The sequence below is a fragment of the Halyomorpha halys genome, unplaced genomic scaffold (genome assembly GCF_000696795.3).
Source record: "Halyomorpha halys isolate HHAL.00 unplaced genomic scaffold, Hhal_1.1 Scaffold337.1, whole genome shotgun sequence".
Classification (NCBI taxonomy): Eukaryota; Metazoa; Arthropoda; class Insecta; order Hemiptera; family Pentatomidae; genus Halyomorpha; species Halyomorpha halys.
Window position 1 is genome coordinate 1071174 of NW_027104734.1, and position 23247 is coordinate 1094420.

The 23247-nt window shown below is 35.9% G+C and overlaps 1 protein-coding gene across 1 annotated transcript in view; it reads right to left on the reverse strand.

Annotated features, from left to right (window-relative positions):
- Positions 1-23247, reverse strand: part of LOC106681421 (ubiquitin-protein ligase E3C) — a 97943-nt gene that overhangs the window by 59437 nt on the left and 15259 nt on the right. Inside the window, exons 4-7 of the mRNA XM_014421737.2 lie at positions 16796-16965; positions 13189-13397; positions 7983-8119; positions 1764-1930 (exon numbers count right to left, since the gene is read on the reverse strand). Of these exons, the coding sequence (XP_014277223.1) occupies positions 1764-1930; positions 7983-8119; positions 13189-13397; positions 16796-16965 (683 nt within the window). The remainder of the gene's footprint in view (positions 1-1763; positions 1931-7982; positions 8120-13188; positions 13398-16795; positions 16966-23247) is intronic.

Genomic DNA, 23247 nt, shown 5'->3' on the forward strand with positions numbered 1-23247 from the left:
ATTATTCCTATATTGTTTGTTTTCTTCGATATAATCTCCTACTTGTACTCCTATTTGTAACGATATTTGTCATTCTAATTTTACTTAGTTATTATAGTTATTATTATTATCATGTAATTACTCATCTACCGTATCATTCTGTATTTTTCTCTTATCATTTTTTATTTTTCGTCAAATCTTTATCACTACTTCCTGTATACGCGACGTATTTGAAATGTTATAAAACCGTTACGTGCTTCCCACCTCCTCCCCACTCCTGCACGCTTCCGCTTTAATGTTTCTGTCTGTTCAACTTATTCATTTGGACAGGTATATTGTCCTATATGGCTCTCTGCTCATTTATTGTAATTTTATTTCATTATTATTATTTATTTTTATTATTCTTTTATGACGTTTATTTTATCTCTGTATATTTATATATATATATATTTTTTTTTTCCCGTATTGTTTTTTGTTTTATATACATCTCCTGTACTTTTTTAGCTTTATATTTTACGTATTTTTATATGAAACTTTTACTCTTGCCTTTGTTACTTGTTTTTCATTCTTTTCAGTGTATCTTTTTATTTTTATTTCTATCATTTTTCTTAACATAGTTTCATTTTGTATCTTTTTAGCCCTGATGAAGCCCTACAAAGTAGGGCGAAACATTGGAAAATAAATAGTTGTAAACTATTTTTGTTTCACTATTGACCGCAACCCTGACCACCTTCCTATATATCAATTTTTACGGTCAACTATATATACATATATAAAAAATTAAAAATAATTTATTTTTGAACAAAATTTAAATTCTGAGCATATAATGGCATTAAATTGATAGTTTTGCCTTCTAATGCTATAATAATTCCATTATTCCTAATACTCAGAAGTTTGTTTAATCAAACCTTGTGTTGTCCGAATTCTCTAATAAATCTTTTGTCAACTTAAGCCTCCTTTTACTTTTAGTTTCTTAAAATTCTCTATTTCCACTTTACTCTATGTTCCAATGAGTTACTTAAACCATGATCAGTAAGTAAGAATATTCACACTTAACCCAAAAGGGAAATGTTTGTGTTTATTCAATAATCACTATCTTTAGCATTTTTAAGCTAGGTAGGACGAGAAACTCGCAACCAAACTTTTCTTTTACGTTTGCAACACAAAAGCTGAATTTGACTAAAGTTCTGATGTTTTGCTGGTCACTCTAGGTATGTGTTCAGGTAATCAGAAACATATATCCCTTAATGTGGCCAACCATAATCAATGATTCAGCACATTTACAGACATTTAAGGCACTAAATGATCTAGTAAAGTCATCCCCACATCCCTTTAAGATCCCTCCATGGATTGATATCAACTTGGTATGTGCCTCTGAACAAATGCACCATAAATACCACAAAATATTGAGAAGAAAACCATATAAGAAGGAAATAAGAACCAAAGAAAGTATTACACTTAAATGGAAAATCTAGAATTGATCATCTAGTATCATCAAACCGTTTTATAGTGACCAAAAGTATAGTAATATATCCTAATCAAATCGGCAAAGGTTTAGTTATTCCTCAATAACTAAAAAACTGTGTTCAAAGTAAATCGTGTAAATTAGAATTCCAAAGGAGTTAATAATTAGTAAAAACTATCACAATGATTAATGTGTAAGATGATGTGATATTTCCTACAACAAATTTTAAGGATAGAAAAGAATCACCAAAAAATTGTTACATAAAAAATTAAAAAAAAATTAAAATATAATTAAATTAATTTTGTTAAAAATTACTCACCGATACTTGTATATAGGAGAACTGTCATTAAACCAAATATGATAGATACATTTGCTGAACCAAAATAATCCATCATCGTCATTCCTTTGAATAAAACCAAGTAACATATTTACCAATCTTTCACTTTTTTTAGGGCTATTAATAAGACTGAGACACTCGTTTAAAATCTGAAAAAAAAAAAAATTTACTTATGAAAACTTTGATGGTAACAAAAAATTAACAGTTACATAATAAAAAAAATGCATAACTTATTACTGGAATATCCTGCATCATAATCATTCCCGAGATTTTACTATCAATTTACTTTCAGATCCTATTGATAAATCCTACCTCATTGACCTTTTCTACTCCCCTACTTTGTTCATTGTCAACCCATCCATTATACCCACTACTCATATACATGGCTAGACCTGATAATAGATTCAGCTCAAAATTGATTATCTTCTTCCCATTATTCGTTACTTTTCCTTTCTTCACATGATCTGATATAGCTTACATAAAACATTCCTACTCCAATTACCTGCTTTCATAAGTGTCCCGGTCAAAACTGCTATCTTCCAGTGACTCTCTGCTCCAGAAATAAAGGACCTAATGAAGAGAAGAATTACTTAAGCCAGAAGATGTTTTTGTGGCATTGAATCCCTAAAGACAATTTATCCATTAGGTTCCTCCAAAACCAAAGCCAATCTTCTACACACAAAGCCAAGTTACTTTTACTTTCCTACATCAATACCTCAAGTTTCAGATTCTAAGTCAAAGTAGAAGATCCTCAGAAAACTCTGTTATAAATTGCCAATCAATCAATTACTATCATGATTCATCTCATGAACTAAACCCCTACTTTACCAATCTTATTTCACATACTCCTATAAACATTTCTGTACCTCTTTATCTATTCACAGAGCACCATTTTATTCTGAGAATTTTTATTTCCTACATGTTACTTCTGATTACCTGCTCTCTTCTGTACATAAATCTAGAACCAATGATAGAATAGGTTAGATCTTATTCCAGTAAGACTCATTAAATTCAGCCTTCCCTTTCTCTCCACTCCAATCCTTCTATATATATATATATATATAATTTCTCCCTCTAAACTTTCATCTTGGAAAAAGGTTATAATACTTCCTACGAATAAAATTTCTTCTCCATCAAAAGTTTGAGATTTCAGGCCCATTTCTATTCTCCTAAATCTATCCAAAGACTTAGAAATATCAGTTCATCACCAACTTTCCTCATACCTGAATCATAACCCTCTTCTGAATCCCCTTCTCTTCAGCATTCAGTGTCATGCAAGGGTGCGATGTTTGTTGATTCAACCTTGCCCAAGACTTCGTTGATCACTCTCAGTATGATTTTTTTTGCATGAATCTCATATCTCAATTACGTAATTTGCATAGTCTAGAAGCCTCATTTCATTTTCTAGACTATTGGCAAACTGTTGTGCAATCTCTGGGTCATTGAGTTTCTGAGTGGCAAACTTCTTGGTGTGCTTTTCCTGCCAGCTTCGTATGGCAGGTTATTATCAATTATTAAATATTTTTATGATGTTCATTCTTTCACTAGTTCTAGATATAATATTAATATAATAGAATTTTACATTTTATTTTTCTTATTTTATGCTTCAAAGATAACTTTTTGATGTTTTTATACAAATTTCAAAACATACAGCAAGATGTAATTCAAATAAACAAGAAAACTTAAATTAGGATAATAAAAAAGCTTTTTCAGTGCGGTGGGGTTGAGAGCTGGAATGGGACTATGGAATCTAACACCATTCAAGAAATATTACAGACCTTTTCAAAAAAACAAAACACAATGGATGAGTTAAAAGAAGAGCAGCCGAAAGTGCCAGCTGCGATGGAAGTAGATGGAGAGCGGTCTTCCCAGACCGAAATCACAGAAGAAGACATAAGCTATGAAGAGGGGAGTGAGTGGGCTGCTAAGCCCAGGCGTGGCAGGGTGGTGTGGCCACACCAACTCCCCTATAGCCTTCCATATCAAAGGGAGGACTCAAGTGATGAGTCCACTCTACTTCAGTCGACCTCGTCGACTGAATCAGAACAAGGAAGGCTACAGCTAATAAGACACAATAAGGCTGGCCCGAGCAGCATGATGCCCAGAGTGGAGGGAGAGGTGTCAAAGGCTGCCAACATAGATAAGGCAAAACAAAACAAGAAGCTCTATAGAAAGAGGAAAAGGAGGGAGGAGGCCTTACAAAGGAAAGCCGAAAGGGAGGCCATCAGACTGACCAGGGTGGGTGGACCAGTGAAAGCTCTCGAATCGATTCGGAAGGGGGACGAAGGGAAGACTATATCTTCCACCCCCATCTCTCAACGCGAGGAGAGCAAGGCGCCTCATGAGTGGGCCTTCTCCAGGTCCGTGCTAAAAGACAGATACCAGTGGACTTCCCACCTGTTGACACCCACCAGCAGGACAAGAAGAGGGTTAAATCTATTGGGGAGTCCAACAGGAGGACCAGTGACCCTGTCGCTGGGCCTTCTACTCTGCAGATAGGAAAACCCAAGACTTACAAAGAAGCGGCACAGAGAGCTCTTCAGGTAGTCATTATGGGGAGTGAAAAGGGTGCCTCCATTACAAAGGAGGAAGCCCTACTTATTCGAAGGCTCCTCATTTCTGAGATCGAGATGAGCATGAATGAGCCACATCCTAGGAGGAGACCACTGGCATTCACAACTCCGGACTCCAGGCGGATCCAGGTTGGTTTCTCCTCACATCTTCTAATGAGGAGACGAGAGACTGGCTTCTCGAATGGGTACCTCCCACAGACCGAAGGTTTTTGGTGAGGCGGTCCGCCGAGGCTCTATGGCCCACTAAAATTGTTATTGGTTTGGGAGCCGAGGTGATCGAACCTGGCAGATTGGTCCAGCTTCTCGAGTACCTGGTAGGAACTGATCAGTGGCAATTTGTGGGTGCAGAAGGCGATCCAGACCACCTTAGAGCAATATTCAAGGTGCCGAGTAACACGATCGCCTGGTTGGAACCGTATGGAGGGCACTGGTCTATTCAACAAAGAGCAGCCACCCCCCTCAGGAGGAGCAAAGGAAGGGTAAGTGCCAATAGGTACTACCCTTTCCTATATTCCTCATCTGCTACATCAATGATCAAGGTAAGACAAATTAATATTCAACACAATAAGTCAGCTTCTGCAGAAATAGCCAAGTCACTTTCAGGGGTCAAATCAACCCTCGTACTAATCCAAGAACCTTACTGTTATAGAGGGACTATAAGAGGATTAGGAGGTATAGGCAGAAGGATAATCCGCCCAACCCCATGTCAAGACAACCCGAGGACTTGCATCTAGGTCTCTAAGGACCTTCAGATGCTGCCTCTCCCTCAGCTTAATACCAAAGATACCACGATCATGGTACTAAACATCAAGGTTGGTATTAATAAGATTAAATTGTTAGTAGGATCTGTTTACGTCCCTCATAGCTTAGATCCACCCTACCAATACTTAGAAAGACTTCTACGGTACGCTAGGGAGGTAGTTTTACCACTCTTAATTGGTGAAGATATTAATGCTCACCACCTATTGTGGGGAAGCACAGATACCAATGAGCGAGGCGAAGCCTTGCTGGAATTTTTAGCCTCAACAGACTTAGAAATACTTAAAAGAGGGGGCGAAACAACCTTTGTTACAAGAGCTAGGGGCGAGGTTTTAGATATTACGCTGGCCTCAAGCAGGATTAAAAGCCTTTGTAAAGACTGGAGGGTCACCTCAGACATAACACTGTCTGACCAAATGTTGATCTCATTTAAGATTATAGCTGAGAAACCTCTACTCACAATGAGGAGAAACCCGAGAAATACAGACTGAGGTCTCTTCAGAGAGAGGCTGGAAGGCGACTCACCCTATACGGTGAAAAGACTTTCCTGAACACAGCTAGACATTGAATGTAGCCTACTTGAAAGAGGTTATATCAGCCTACGAGGAGGCTTGTCTATTGAAAAGGGAGCCTAGTATTCCAGATGGTGGTCAATCGAATTGACTAAACTACAAAGGGACACAAGAAAAGCCTATAATATAATAAAGCTTATAAAACAAAGTTAGAGACGGACTGGAATGAATACCGGGCTGCCTCCAATAAGTATAAAAGAGAATTAAGAAGACATAAACGAGATGCCTGGCGCAAGTTCTGCAGCAACATAGAAAGCACGCCGGAAGCCTCTCATCTAATGAAGTTATTAGGAAGCAATGGTCAACAGCCACTAGGTGCATTAAGAAAATCGGATGGGAAGTGGACCTCTAATTTAGAGGAAACTTTTGTCACATTTAATAGACACACTTCCCAGGTTGCCAGCACAGAACAATAGACAACCCTCCAAACGTGGAGTCCTTCTGAATGATACTGAAGGGGAAAATTGACACTCAGGGAAAATTGACTGAGACTGCACTGCACTCCTTGGTAGGAAGGATTGAAAAGGCCTTATTATATAAGGAGTCCGCTCCAGGACTCTTTTTCGATGTAGAAGGGGTATTCGATAAAACAAGGCCTGAGGCAGTCTGTAAAGCCTTATTAGACAGATGGGTCAGATTTGTTCTTAATAATAGAATTATTGTAGTTTCGGAAGACGGTACTAGGCTACAGGCGCAGGCAGTAACTGGATGCCCTCAAGGGAGTTGCATCTCACCGTTGCTATGGTGCCTAGTTATGAACAGCTTATTGAGAAGACTTGAGGATGCTGGGATATTTGCACAAGCTTTTGCTGACGATGGAGTGACCCTCATTAGTGGAAAGTTCATGAGTACTATCATGAAACTTATGCAAGTCGCATGTAACGTAGTACAGACATGGTGTACTGAAATGAAGCTTTCAGTAAACCCATCAAAGACGGAGTTGATTCTATTTACCAGGAAGCGGAAATTGGGTATATTTCAAACCTCGATTTTCTTTGGCAATCAACTTCAAATAAGCCAAAAGGTCAAATACCTCGGAATTAGTAAAGAGAAAATAGACAGTGGACAGAGACAGGAGAAGCTACTGGTCACGCGACAATAGCTAAAGTTATGGAAAGTGAGTTACCAATACTACAATACCGCTCACCACTTCTAGATATTTAACACCCATTTTAGATACTAAGATTACTTACTTACACCCAAAGTTAGAGGATTGGTAACAGGATTTAGTGGAAACCCCAGGAGATCATCTGCCCTGTTTCACTGACGGATCGAGAATGGATTTGACAGGACAAACGAGAGCAGGGGTTTACATTGAAGAATTAGGCATAGAACTAAGCTTCCCACTTGGCAAGCACTCGACTGTCTTTCAGGGAGAGGTGTTTGCCATCTTGTCAGCAGATTTATGTCCTGAAGTCACTAGCTGTGAAAGGACTGGTATCACCATCTTTTCAGGTAGTCTGTCTGCCCTTCAAGCCTTAGAATCACTAGCGTGCTTAAAGAAGCTTTAGCTTGTGAGGGTCCCAGGTCGCAAGGAATCACAGGTAATGAAAAAGCTGATCAGCTTACTAGAAACGGGGCTGAACACCCTCCTATAGGACCAGAACCATTCCTAGGCATCTCTAAAAGTCATCAGAGACAAGTAGTACTTGATTGGACATGGAAGAAAGCCAGTAAGGAGTGGATGGACTGTATAGGCCGGAGACAGGCCAAGATTTTAATAACTAAATCATATACTTCTAAAACTAATTGGCTGCTAGGCCTTAATAGAAATGAACTCCAATTAAGATATTTGGAGTAGTTCATGATGAAACCTACTGCTTATGCGGCAGCATAACAGGCAAGAGGCCCCAGAGACTGCCTTACATTAAACAGCAGATTGTGGTAGGTATGCGTCATTAAGATACAGGATATTAGGCTCTGATAGAATTAAAGGAAATGAGGCTTCCTCTATAGATTGGGAGTCCCTTTTGAATTTCATTAGAAAGACGAAAAGGTTTGATATAGAGGAATAAGATACATAAAGAGTCATTCCATTTGTTTGTCTTGGGGATGGCAAAAAGGACCAATAGGCCCACTTGCCGGACTTGTTACCCCCATCATTACCAGTACCAGTACCAGTAACAATAAAATTAAAGAAAGATAGTATATAAACTACAGATAAGGCATTAAAAAATAACCTTAAAATCAATTTGTTTTGGAAAACTATAGAAAGGACACATGCAGGTACACAAACATACAGATAATGCTAACTTAGCTTCATAGAATTATTTTATATATAAATATATAAAACTTACAAGATTCTCTTCTCTTGACAAATGATTTGTTTTAGTAGTTCCCTTAATGGGTTTTAGCGACTTCACACACAGTGGTATATTTACAGAAAGTTTAGACAGAAGAAGAATATACTTTTTCTCTTCTTCAATAGACAGAGCTGAAATGAATATAATATAATCTAAACATACAAATAATATAAAAACTGATTGATTTAAAGAATATAAACATTTTCGAGAATAGAAACATTCTACTCTATTCCAGCCTTCACCAAGTTATATCAAAATTATCATTTGTTTCCATCTATTGTAAAAATTTATTGATACGGTTATCTAATTGATCGTGAAACCATTTGTAACTCATATGAATGTATACTGTCGCAGTCAGAATGTGTAGGTTGATGTAAAGGATCAGATTTCTTTTTGGGCCCTGTGGCTGATACAATTTTAAGTTTTTCGACAAATAAATAAGAACCAAGTGTTTTCGCCTATTGTAATTACAATTCGTAAGGATGATATATTGCGACAGTTCACTGCCAAGGCTTATACATATGACAATTGAACGTGGCAGTTAATGTAACTGTTAGTCCACTTGCATTACTTGTACTATAAACGATCACGCTAGACCCAGTCCAATAGTAAAACTGTTTTGATAGTTAATGTCATGATTGTAGCTATCAAGCAGTTATACCATGGTAATGGCTAACACTTTTGCCACAATAACAGAAAGTAAACGATAGTTCACTTTCAAGGCAGGTACATATCATTGTTAAAGTAGCAGTTACTTCACTGACTTGTACTATTAACGATTATGCCTAACCCAATGCGACATTACTATAACTATTAAATAGTTATACTGTTTTAAAGGTGTTGAGCGGATATTTTTTTGTTGGAAGAACCGGCAGGACTGCTTATTAGTTAAGTATCCTTAACAGAGCAATTGATATCTCCAGTTTTATATCACCGCCTTTTCTAAACAAATAATTGTTTGAATCTCATATGCCTGTAACATAAATAATTTCTAACAAAAATGTTAGTCTTACAATACCGAGTTTTTTGCATATTTACTGGAAGCACCTACAACCTAGTGAGGATCACGTATGAAAAGCTAGCGTCTGATAAGGGTTAAAAGTTGTGACTGGAACATTTGTATTTCCTGAATGTGTCTTTTTAGTCCAGAAATCTCACAAGCATAAGTCCATGTAGGTTTTAGTGAATAATTAAACATGTTAAGTTTCAGTCAGAGAGGTAATTTAGAATACCTGTGTGATATGGTCTCATCTGGAACTTTATCATCCTAAATTTTGTCTTGACTTGGGCCCCATGTCAACCTCTTAAAAATAAGTCCCAAGTATGATTTAGGATATCCTATGTAAACTGGGAGCAAATTTTGTGATGTGTAAATGTACCATGTTGAAACTAGTCACTGTTAAGGTTTACTTTAATTTCCATTGCTTACACCAATTTCGTACATTATTTAGGTTATGTTGTAATATCAGTATGGCCTTTAAAGGGTCTGTATTTCTCATAATAGCTGTTTCATTAGCATAAATATTTTATCACCTGTCAGTAATATTTACATACTTATTACACAAGTGGGGATAGAATAGAACCTTAAGGGACAGGTGCAGAGATCGGTTTTATTAATGAAATCACCAAATTTTCTATGGCAGAAAAAAAGTGATAGTAGAAAAATTTTTGTAAAACTAAACAGTAAGTGCTTGGGAGAACAGGTTTTAGTTTAAAAAGAAGACCTTGGAGCCATACCTTATCAAACGCCTGAGTCACATCCAAAAAATACTCCAGAAGAATAATTGTAAAGTTCAAGTGGAGTACAAATGAAGTCTGTGACCCTGTGTAGCTGTTATATAGAGGAATATAATGCACAGAATCAAAATTGTTAGTCTGGTAATATATTATGGTCAGTCAGAGTGTTAAGAATAAATTCATGTAATAATTTTTCAAAAATTTTGTAGTATACTCGGAGAAGAATAATATAGCATCTTTTGTAGTTTAATGAGTATACTCCTCCACAATTAGTGAATTCAACAGGTATCTCCCATGTTTTTCTGAGCTCATCATATCTCAGGAGGGTGTTAGACCAGATGTGCAGAAGGTAGCAGCCTTACATCAGGTGGCGGAGCCAACCAACATAAAAAGAATCAGAAGTTTGTTAGGGGCATTAAACTACTATCGTCGGTACGTCCCTGTATTGGTAGAACACCTGGTACACCTTAACAATTTGCTAAGGAAGGGAAATATGATAGTAATGACATCGGCTATTGAGGACAATATACAAAAATGTATAAATCAGTTGCAGAAGGAACCAGTACTAGCGTTACCGGACATCCTAATTAGAGTTCACACTCATGACAGACGCTAGTGAGTATGAGCAGGGAGCAGTGCTGCCACAGAAAGGTGAGGTAGGAGAGCATCCCATGGCCTATGCTGGAAGGTATCTCAAAGAGGCAAAATCATGTTACAGGCCTTGGAACGAGAACTACTGGGAATAGTAGGGTCAATAGAGCATTTCTGACCCTACTTGTTTGGGAGACGATTTAGGGTCCAGACAGACCACAGGCCCCGGGAATAGGAGGGAAAGCTAAAGGAATCATCAGCAAGAATTACAAGGTGGAAAGAACTGTTGAACCAGTACAACATGGATGTCATCTGGCAAGGAAAACATTGTAGCAGATTGGCTCTCGCAAACGTTGAGGATAAATGCAGTAGATGACCAAGGGTAAATGTCTGGAGTTGGAACGCAGTTCTTAAGGGAGTGAACGCCAGAAGAAGAACAGAAACGGCCTCACCAGAGAACCAGAATAGGGAGGAGACGTCAGCAGAAGAAAGTTCAAACGATGGAAAACCGACAGAAATGGAGGAACTTGAGGAGATTATCAACAACAAGAGGTACCAGATTATTTGGAAGACAAAAACCATTGGGTTGCTGAAGATGGAACATAGTAGGTATTAGTATCATTTTGAGTATCTGGTCACAACCAGGTGGTTAAAGAAAACCAAATCTGTAGAGTGCTAAAAGAACCATCCAACGTCAGTAAGATCCACCATTTACATGTTGGAAACGGTATATGTAAGATGGTATGGGCAAAGATCCAATGGCAATGGAGAACGGAAAAAATTGGTGTAGATCGATCGTTTATTCGATGCACATCGATGGTAGATACCCTGCAAGATCCGTAGGGAATCCGTACGTCAAAAGGAGGTAACATTGGCATATCACCAAGGAAAAACTAATTATCATGGGCTGAACGAGACTTTACAAGCATTGCGGGGCAAGTATTTCTGGTGGGGCATGAAACACACAATCCAGGAGATTCTTGGGAAATTCAAGGTGTGTCTCAGTATGAAGTATGATCAGCACCCACCCGGTGCAGCTCAAGAAGACCCTTACTGTAAATGCGTCTCTCAACGACTTACAGGTGGATTCTTTCACCTGGAAAGGCTATAAGTGGGTCACAGTCATTGATGTATTCAGTAAGGTGGCCACGGCAGACCCAGTACAGGAGAGATCAGTGGAGACTGTTTTACGAGCCCTTCTGACATGGTTCTAATTCTACAGCATACCCGACAGAATTTCTTCTGACAGTGGGAGAGAATTTGATAATGCAAGTGGAGATGAGAATATAGGAAGAGATGTGGCACCTCAACATCCCACAACATGCAAAAAGCGGCGGAGGGATAGAGTGACTCCATAGCACTATAGGTGACCACCTACGAGTTTACCAGCTAGAAAGGGGACTGGAACAGGCAGTTGCAACATACTACCACTTCATACACACAGTCACAGGGTTTGCCCCATTCAAAATTCTTTTTAGGATGCAGGGGCGTTGACAGTACTACAGTGGTACTTTGCCAGGAGACAATGAAATGGCTGGTAATGAGGTGGCCTTGCAAAAGTAGTGGGCCAAAGTCAGGAACAGGATTCACAAGGAAAAAAGCGGAAGAGTGGCCCAACATAACTTGAATGTCAAAGACCTGATGGGTAAAATAAATATTGGGACGGTGGAATATAGGAAAGTGGAGATGAGTAGAGGGAAAGAGCTGCAGAGGTATGAGGGCCCATTCAGAGTGATTGTCATTAGAGAACATAATATTCTCACAATAGAAAACATCAAAGAACTTAAAATGAGGAGAACTGTCCATATTGAACAGTCAAAACTTTTGGCAATCACAACAGTGTCCTCATATTACCATAACTAGATTAGCCTACTAGAAATGTAGTTATTTTATTTTATCTCTGTTTTAGTTTGTTTCTGAATATTGTAGATATAAATTTCAAATTTTTTTTGTAAATATAATCTATTTCATGATATGGTACGTGGAGTTCTTTTCTTTTACATTTAAATTGTATTTATGTGTGTATATTTTTTACACTTTTATTGATATATGTATTTTTCTTTTGTATATAATGGAATTTAGGAGGACTTTATGCCTATTGTTAACTGGCTATAGTTTATTGTAAATAGTTTTCAATTTTTTTTTATGTTATTATACTGTGCAGTCTAAGTTTACGAGGATTGCTTGTAAACTGGTGGGGGGGGGGGGGAGTTATGGCATGAGTATGATAACAGCTGACAGGCTGCATCAGCTGATTGAGATGTATGTATAAATATACTGTACTGAATAAAGCCATTCTATCACTGGAACCCGTGTGAGTCATTTCATATCATTTTTCACTGTTTTATCTCGACGATACTTAAATTATATATTCAGTTATATAATTTATAATATTCTTTTCATTAATTTATATATATGTATCACAGTTAAAACTAAAATTTATAGAATAAACTAGTAATATGAGCATGGTTTCAGTATCACATAACCCTAGAAGGATTATTTAAATGTTGTATGACAAAAAAAAATTTTTTTTGTTAAATACATATAGCTCTAAATGTTTTGAAGTATTTTCCTCACATTAGGGATTTTACCTATCAATATTATGTCTCTGTTAAGTACAATATTGTAATCTATGTATTTTCCTCTCTACACATAGCTGTGCCACCACCACTTGCTAAGCCAAGTTTTTTGTTGTTGGATCAAAACATGGTCTACATATGTTTTTGAAAGATTTTATTGAAAATAAAAACTAGGTTATCTGCTTTGTTCTTAATTTTTTTATTCTATATGGCTACTTTCCAAATGACCTATCGTAAAATAATATTAAAAGTAAATTTTACACACACACACATGCACATATAAATACACTGACCTATTTCATCACTGTCCAGAAAACTAAGGAAATTATGCAACGCATGTATAGTGTATAATTCGTCATTGTTCAAGTCTAAGATCACTTTAATCAGAGTTTGCATAGGAAATTTCTCCATGTCATTAAAGCAGGAGAAAACCAGTCTTTTAGTTTCTACAGTCATTTCTTTGCAAATAATTTCTTCTGACAGTAGTTTCAATGAGGTTTGACTGAAAAAAAAAAAAAAATTCAACAGATTCATAAAATATCAGGGTTATAACAGGGTTCATTAATATTAAAAAAAAAAATTAAGCTTCTTTGCTAGATTTTCATCCCTATTATTCTGTTTTTGGTTTGTTAAATACACCTCTGAAAAGGAAGCCAGAACAATAATTTAACCCAAAGATCAACATTTTTGAAATAAAAAATATTTCTTGAAATAAATTTTGAGTCACTTTAGAAACCAAACTCTACAGGGGCCATGCTATAAATAGGTGACCTAGCATCTTCTTGCCCCTGTAACACAAACACAGCTCGAAAAAGGTTTTCCTCAGACCCACAACTATATTTATTTATCTTACATCTTAAGTTTCTGAACTAATTTATTTTAATTAAAACACAAATTTCTTTGATCCTTTGCTCTCCAAAATTTTGGTCCAAAGCCAATATCAAGGAGAAAACTTGCAATTTTTATATTATTAACACATCTATTAAATCACTCATACAAACCACTAATATTTCTTCTAACATATCTTATAATTGATTTGTCACATTATTTAAAATTAGTTTTTGCAGGCTAATTGCCCAAGTTAATAATTTTTAAAACAAAAATATTAATTTTACAAGTTTCTTTTAAAATTTTCTAAAATAATTATCTACTTACAGATTTATATACTTTTATTGCATCAATATTAATTATATACCAATTTTCTTTACACAAATTAAAACTGATTACAACTATTATCACAAAACCTACCTCAACTAGGTCAAGACCCTGTCATCACTACTTTTCTATTTTTTGTTTACTTCTTAATCAACATAATTTAAAAATACATCTTTATTCATATATACATTTGTATAAATCAAGAAATTAAACCGATTCATCTCGTTTCTAACATTTCTTATTTTTTATTCATTCATCGTTTACTATCTTATTGATAATTTATTTGATATTAAAAAAAAAATTATTGACTATTACCAATGCTACTTATTTATTCTACTCAAAACCTCAGATAGTTAAGGCCTTTAGAATCTGATTTAAAATTTACTGTATAATTAATATGTTCTGAAATATAGATTGCTTCCAAAATTTTTCTTCTAAAATTATTATCTTTCTTATGAATCACTTTCAAAATCAAAATCATGTTAATTTTGAACGTGTTGTACTGATGCTGTTTTCTTTGGGCCCTTTTCCATGTTTTAATGTCATCATTATGTTGGTACATTCACTACTTAATATATTGTTTTGTTCCACCAATATACATTGCTGGACCATTTATGCGTGGAATTTTATATACCAATCCAAATTGATATATACTTTCTATTGGGTCTTTTATTTTACTATAATAATTTTTGAAGGAAGATAGTCCAGGTGGCGGTCAATAAAGGTATCAAAATAGTAAAATAAAATTATTTATTGTTAACCAACAGTTGGTAACAGAACATCATTCTTATCAGCCCTGCAAAGTGTGGCAAAATGTTGATTAACAATAAATAGTTTTCTTTTACTATTTTGATACCTTTATTGACCGCCACCCGGACTATTTTCCTCCAATCTACTTCATATGGTCAACTATCTTCTTCCAATATAATCATTTTTGATTTTATTACTTGGTCTGGAACATAATACAATTTTTTCTACATTATAATCCTTTAATGACCTAGGTATCCCTTATGATAAACCTTTTATATAATTACAACCATAATACTTTGTATAACCTAATGTTCTATTTTCATTTTATTTCTGTCACTTTCATTATTTGTGAAATTTTAAAGATTTAATTCTCACACTAATAGGATAAAAGTTATCATAAAACATTTGAAATAACTTTACTTTAACTTCAGTCAATCTAATTCCATCTGTTATCTTTATTGATTTATTAAAAAGTTGTTTATAACATTATACTTTTTATGAAAGGGATGACAAGAAAAATTATTTAATATTATATTACTACATGTTTCCTTCTTTTTTCCCTCAATTATTATTACATTTTACTGCCTCATCATCAGAATATCTAGGAATCTTAATTTAATTTGATTTAAGCCAGCAACATAGCTTCAGTCCAGTAAAATAAATTTAATTAACATTTGTTCAGGGTACTGGGGGGGGGGGCTATGGAGGAGTGGCTATAATATTTGGAGACCCCTGATCTAGACTATAGGATTGAAAATTTATATTAATAAAGAAATGCCATAGAAATTTCAAAATCAGATACCCTGGTTCGAAATAAAGTGAATAGAAAAAAAATAGGTTATTTTTTACCTAAGTTTCGAAACATTAAATATTTGTAAATGAATCAATAAAAGGATTAATGAAAAATACACAACAATCATCTCATTTACAGTTTAGTTGACTCCTATTTATAATTTGTATACTTGAATTTCATAACTATATATTTTTAAAATCAACAATAGAAAATTTATAATGTTCAGTAAAAAAAAAAAGGATTTAATGCCATTAGAGCTTATTGAAGGTAGGAAAGTTTTCTATTCATGCACGAAATGAAAAAATTTTGGTCATAAGAATTACATTTTAGAAATCAAGAAACTAATTTTGTTTTGTGTTTGTATATTTGCAAGTATTGAAAGCCATGTGATGAGTATAACACCTACTTCCATGCCAATTTTATCAAATTCCATCTACTTCTTTAGCTTACACACGCCTAAACTTATTTTCCTTGACATACCTATTTGTTGTAAACTGGTTATCTTGTTTTGTTTAAAAATGGAGAAAGTTGAATAATAATAATAATGATAAAGGCCAAAATCCAAAATTATTATTTCCAAAATAATTACATTTCTGAAATAATGTATAAAATCTATGAATACCAGAGATAAACAGTATACTATCGAAATTGTCTACAACCATTGCAGAAACCGTTGAAGCCACAGCTATGGTGTAAAATGTATAAAAGTATTTGCCATCATGATGTTATTCACATTGTGACTATATTAACACACTAAGTCTGGCATGATAATTGACAGTATATTTGGTGGCAGTGAAGTTACAGCCACGTAAAAAACCAGTGTACTGGGTGACACAGGCAGTAATCCATGAATATTAAATGTTAAAGTTATTCATGTCACTTTCAATGAATATTCTAATATAATCTTCATAGCTTTATTTTCCCTGTAATCTATAATATGCTTCTTTTTAAATTTTTAAGTATCATTCTTAATAATGAGCTTTTTTCAAACCATAAAATTTTGTAAATTTGTCCAGCATTCTTGGTACATATTTGATACTTTCAGTCAGAACTAAAAGGGTTAATACAAATAATAGGTTGCAACTGCACATATGATTGTATAGTATCAAGTATTTAACATCAGTACAGTAAATAAAATGTATGGATCATAAAAATATATTTTAAAATCAAAGCTGCATTAAAGTTAATATAGGTTTACTTACCAGAAATCAATATTTTTTGAAGATATCACTAAATGAAGAATGATAATGAACATATCCTTTATATATATTAATGTTTTATTATAAAAAACATGTTGGGGCAATGAATTTCTGTTATCAATAATCATTACTAGAGTCTTGAACAATCCATTCGATAACAGTTTTTCCCAAATCTACAAATTTATAAAATATCAATGAATAGTAAATGTGTGAATTATGAATCAAAAGGTAAACTAAATGTTTAATAGATAAAACTAATTCATATAAGTATAATAAAAGTTAAATAATCATATTAATTAACTAACCACTTGATATATACTATGAAGTATTTATAAAAACCATTAACCAATACTTTAATTGAATATTTACATTTGTATCATAATGTAATACTACAGAAGGGTAATGATGAAGTGTCCAAAGTAATTTGATAAGTAAAATTAGAATTCAATATCTCTTTCAGTTTTTAGTCCATCAAGCTCAATGGAAGTATTCTTATGGCTATATTTAGTATTTCTGAAATACCACTTCTTAAATGTTGAAATCTGACCAACAACACTTTCTCCAGCAAGCCTACAGGGCTGCTTAGTTTGGTGGTTAGGAAGTTCTTTGGATGAAAGGAACTTTCAAGGACATTCCACTGAATATTTCCCCATCAGCCATCCATGGAACACTTACCTAAATAGTAATGAGACTATATTATTATAGTCTGTGGACCAGATACCCTCACTATAGATCCCTAAAATTTGCAATTAATGATTAAATAAAAGGAAGTGTTCTCAGAATAAAAAATAAAAGAGTACTAAAATGGCTTCTAAAGATGGTGAACTTAAATTAGTTTTTCAGTAACTATCATTCAGTATTTGGCTCAATTCCATCATAGTTGGCATTTAATTAAAGCTGGATAATTAGAGAATCATAAATCATAGAAAAATAACATATCAGGAGCGATGGATTTTGTCAAATGAGATATCAAAAGAATGGGAATTTCATGGAGAAATGGTGAATCTCAATTTTGATTCGTGAATTTCAACTAGAACTTTAAACAAAGTGAGAGGTTTCAAACTTTGATAGTAGTAAGTCCACGGATAAAGATAGTACAAATCGGGTTTTGAAGTTTTGATTCAGACAACAATACCCGATTATATTCCTGTGTTTTAAAGTTCAAAAATCAACCGTTTACGAAATAGTACATGAATTAAGAGGCACAGAACAAACCTAATTCTAAAGATAGCCACCACAGTAACATGGTATAGTTATCACATGTTGTTTATATTTCAAGGTTACTATGAACTATAACTTTGTTTAGTTAACTATTAATAGTTATAATAGTTAACTATTAAACTAAAGGAATACTTTCCATTGAGGCTAGCTGATTACATACTTATTAAACAATAGTGAACATTTTCTTAACGGACACCTCTCTATTAGGAAAACTCCTTTTTAGCAGACAACGTTACTAAGGTCCTGGCCAACAAAGTCCAAATTTAAGGTATTTGAACCCCCCTGAAACAGAACCCTTCATTCCAGAAGCAGACACCAATTTTTCCCCAAATAGTAATATTAACAATACTAATAAACTATTTGACTAACTGAGTAAATAAACTAAACAAACAATACTAATGAATAATACTTTCTAAAAAATTAGAAAGTATTATTTTATCACAAAAATAATACAACATGTTTGAACATTACTATAAACTAACAATCCCAGAATTATATTAGTAAGTCATTAAAAATTATTACCAAAGTTATAATACATAATTAAAAAGTATAATATTTTAACTATTAGGGCATTGACAAAAAGTTATAGTACTTAAGAGTATTCATTATTTATTTTATGTCAGTAAGTAGTTACCTAATTACAAACTAATTCTAATGTCAAACTGATGAAGAGACATAAGTTATTTAGACACTATATATACTCGGTATTATGTAAAAGAAGTGAGAAGCTAGCTCCTAAAATAAGTGAATTTTCCATTCAATTGTTCAGAAACTCTTTCCACTTATTTCAATACAGTGTATTGACAGTACTAACAGATATTCAGTCAGTATTTAAACAATATTTTGACAGTGAGAATGACACCTCCATCATAAGAAGTCAAAAAAGTCGGTTTCTTTAAAAGAATAAAAGTTGTAGTGGTAAACAAAAATGAAAAAAGGGTATTTTGTAATTTAGCAACTAAATTTACAATCGGTAAAACCCAAGTGCTTGATATATCAAAAACACAAATGAAATTTTAAGCCAATATTATGAAAATTCCACAAGTGAAAATTCCCAAGGGGAGTGTTAAAGAAAAGTTTTCCTGTAAAACTTCTTTAGGCATGGTAGAGAAAATTGGACAGAATCAAAGGAAAAGTGAAACACATCCCCTTCTCAATAAAAAAAAAAAAAAAATAGTATAAAATGTATAATAAATAAAATAACATAAAAGAGATATTTAAGTTACTTCAGAGAGATTACCCTCAATAAAATTACATTTCCTTATCTTGAAATAATAAAATCATTAACAAATGCTAGATGTTTCACTTGTGACATTTGAGAGTCTCATGCATAATTTTGAGTAAACTGTTATCTAAAATATGTAGTATGTAATATATAGTAAATATTTTCATTAAAGACGATGTAGATTCACTCATGGGGTATGTTGGATAGACTTATGTGATAATGCTCTGTTGCTTATTAGGAAAACATGTTTCCCGAATATAGCTTATATTTCCAATGTATTCAGCACATGATAAATGTAATTGGGAAGCGGGGCAGATGGGTGGGGGTAAAGATGGGACTAGAGAGGGAGATGGGTGTGAGAATCTCTGTCATTCTTTAAGGAAAAACCGACCAATAGTGCCCTACTCACTGCTAGCGAATTCCAAGTGTCTATCCCTACTGATGCCTAGTCACCTACATGTGGTGCCCCCTGGGGTATTCAATGGGATTCAGGGGCGACAGAGGCGGGGCCCAGCATTTTAAGAGTACTGGAGCCTGATAAAAAACACCCAAGCTAGGTGGAAGCTTGAAGTGCGGCTGATTGGCAGAAGGTGTCTAAAAATATAATGTCTTTTATCGACCAACTTGGGGTACAAGGTGCACCCCATTGTATTTAATGCCCGCTACAGGGAGAGGAGGTAGTACCTGCAGTGTAGTTTATGCACCCCCATTCTCAAGGAACAAAATGTCCAAAAACTTTTCAAACAATATATTATTAACTATTACTACTGATGAAGATTATTCTTCCTCAGACATTTCTGTTTTAGATGTCTCGGTTGAATCCATCAACCTGGAAATCTTAGACGAATCCTCCATCGGTGCGATGTATACAACACTGGCAGGAGATTGGAGGACTACATGTCCTGGTGGAGAAAACAGAAGAGACTGAGGCGACATCAGCTCAGGCTGACATAGTTACCCTCCCACAGTGGATCCCATCAAGGTAAGTCAAGATCCTTACTTGACTCCTAACACTAGCCAATCTGCTATCGGTGATGACGTAGTGATGGGCACAGTTACTGCATCTTAGGAGGCACTGCAGTCCACTCCACCTTGCTCCGAGACCCAGAGGAGGTGTATCAGAAAGAAGGCGAAGGCCCGACTTGAAGCAGCTTTGTCTGAGGCAAAGGCTGTGCAACCCCAAGAGTCTGTGACTGAAACAGTGCGGTTCCAACAGGAGTCAGCAGCAGAAGTTGCTGTCCCCCGAGTGCCAGGCACCAGAGCAAAAGCAAGTGGTGGAGCTACTCAGTGGGTCAGCGGCTGTGGCTGCAAGGCTAGCCCCCTCCAGGGCTGGCAGTCGGGCCTGCTGCTCATGTGGGGAAAGCTCCAAAACATATACCTCGCTTGGTGACGGGACAGCTCCAGGGTGTGGTGGTGAAGGCAGCAAGGTTGGAACTCTTGCGAGGTAGCTGTAAATAACTTGGTCTCTATGGTTACAAACTGTAGCTAGTATAGACATTTTGTCAAAATCGAAGGATTGATTTAAAGAAAGAGAATGTTCCGAAAGTGTTGAGGAGGATGATTATGTGAGGAAACAGAATATTTATGTTGTTTGATATGGTCTTTTAAGAGGTTTTTGGTTTCGCCGATGTAAGCAGAATTAAAATTAGGGGTGGAGCAAGGGATGCGGTACATGATATGTGATCGGTATAGAAGAGGGATAGGGTCTTTTAGTTTTGAGAAAATATTATAGTGATTGTGTGTTCTGAGGTCTAAAAGCAATATGAAGGTTAGGTATAGCAGAACGTAAGAATTTTTGGATGTTATCTGTTATGTTATCTACCCCCTGTATAAGGGGATAAAAAGGGGTTGTGAAGAATTAGTGAAGTGGTGAGACGATTTTTGTAGTTGTATATAAGTTTATGAATGGTATGGAGAGGAAAGTTATAAGCTACGAGTATTTGTTAAATGCAGTATGTTTTTTTCATGGAAATGGGAATCAGAAAGGGAAATGCTATGGTGAATAAGGTTTTTGGCTACGTTAATTCTTTGATGGTAAGGATGCTGGGAGTGGTAATTTAGAAGTCTGCCTCAGTAGGTTGGTTTGGGGAGTTGTCTACTGACTGCCGAGTAGAGAGGACGTGTCCAGTGATTTTGTTAGTTTTTTTGCGTATTAAAGTGCTAGTAGAGATATTTTTGAGAACAGGAGTGTGCCAAAACGTTGGTACAGAAGTGTTTTGTTACAGAGTGAAATTTGAACAAATTCCACTGAATAGTTTTGGGGGAATTTAGGAAAAGAGTGGGGCCAAGAGGTGGTTTTCACTCCAAGTGACCTTAAAAAAATCATTGTATCTAATCGTGCAGTAGATGATCTTAAAGAGCACAAAAAGCTGGAAAAAACGAATACCTACACGACCCCATTCAGCGCACCCTATGGTAAGATATAGATTTTTAAAGTTTAAAAGTTAAATTGATTGTTGGAGTAAGGTGCCTGGAGTGGTTGGAATGGTGTCGTATAGGGCGGTTCCAAAGCGACCTCCAAGCAAAGCATGATGCCGGCAAGGAGGACTGGGTCCTGGTAAAGAGCAAGAAAGGGAAGAAGGAGGAGCAAAAAGAGGAGAAGAAGGGCAAGTTGACGTTTGCCGGTGTCCTCGGAAGGGTGGTCTCCGAGCAGGATCCACGAGCAGCTACCGTCCCAAGAGGAACTGAAGTAGATAGGAGTCTCTGCCAAAATGGTGAGTCACTAATGGTAACGCAATCCTGATAAGGACAGAGGGTGCGGACCAGGCAAAGAGACTCCTAGAATGGGACTGGCTGAAGCAGGGAGGACTCGAGGTGAAGCTGGCCTCGCCTGGAAGTTAAAGGAGTGCCAAAGTACTGGGACGAGAAGATCCTGGTTAGGTACCTGTGGGACAAGAGTGGCCTTGGAAATGCCAGAGAGGAGGACAAGGTGGAGTAGATGAGACCCTGCTTCTCCACTCCTGTTAGGGGTGGGCTATCGATGATGTGGGTGGGGGAAGTCCACCAGTCAGTGAGGCTCGCCCTGATGAACTTGTTCGCAGCCAACACAACGACAGGATGGTGGAGCATGACCATCAGAGACTATCTCGACCCCCTGCTCTGCCTGCGGTGTCAGCAGTATGGACACCCTGCCAAGGCATGCAGAGGACCTGGCGTGTAAGTGGTGTCTTGACACAGGGCAAAAGATCAAAGAATGTCCGGCAAAGAAGAAGGGAATGACACCGCGCTGCAGAAAATGTACGAGCAAGGAAGAGAGGGGAAAGATCTCCAACATTGTGCAGGCACCAGGGAATGCCATCTGGAGAAGATGGTCGTGTAGGCGGAAAGAACGCACTATGCGTAGGCTGCAGATCCTGCAAGTCAATATGGGCCGAAGACAAGTGGTCGCGGACGAACTTAGGACTCTCTCCTGAAAGGTCGTGGTAATCCAGGAACTATGTTGTCGCAACAATCACTAACGCACTACACCACTGTTGCCGAACCTCATATAGCAGCAATGCCAGAAAGGAGGAACAAAAAAAAAAAAATGTGGTATTGGACTGCACCATGATGGAAGGAAAGGAAAAAAAAAAAGGAAAAAAAAGTAGGTTGGTTTGGTGTACCAGTCAGTGAATATGGTGTTGTCTTAGTTTCTTATGATGAGGAGGTCAAGGAACGGAAGGGAGTTATTATTTTCAATTTCTACAGTAAAATTAAGGAGTGGATGGTAAAAATTTAAGATGGATTTAGTGCCGTCTAAACTGCACAAAATGGTACAAAATATACCTTTGTAAGTAAATTAGAACCTGATATATAAAATAAGTTTTAAAAATGAAAGGAATATGGTCCGGGTGCGGTCAAGAAAAACTCAAATAGTAGAAATATACTAATTTAATGAGCCAACGTTTCGCCCCACGTTGCAGGGCTTCTTCAGGGCTAAAAAAGATACAAACACATAGTTACAAAAGGAAAACAAAAACCTAAGTGTAAAATAACAGGGGTATAAAATGTAAAAAAGTAAGATATAATA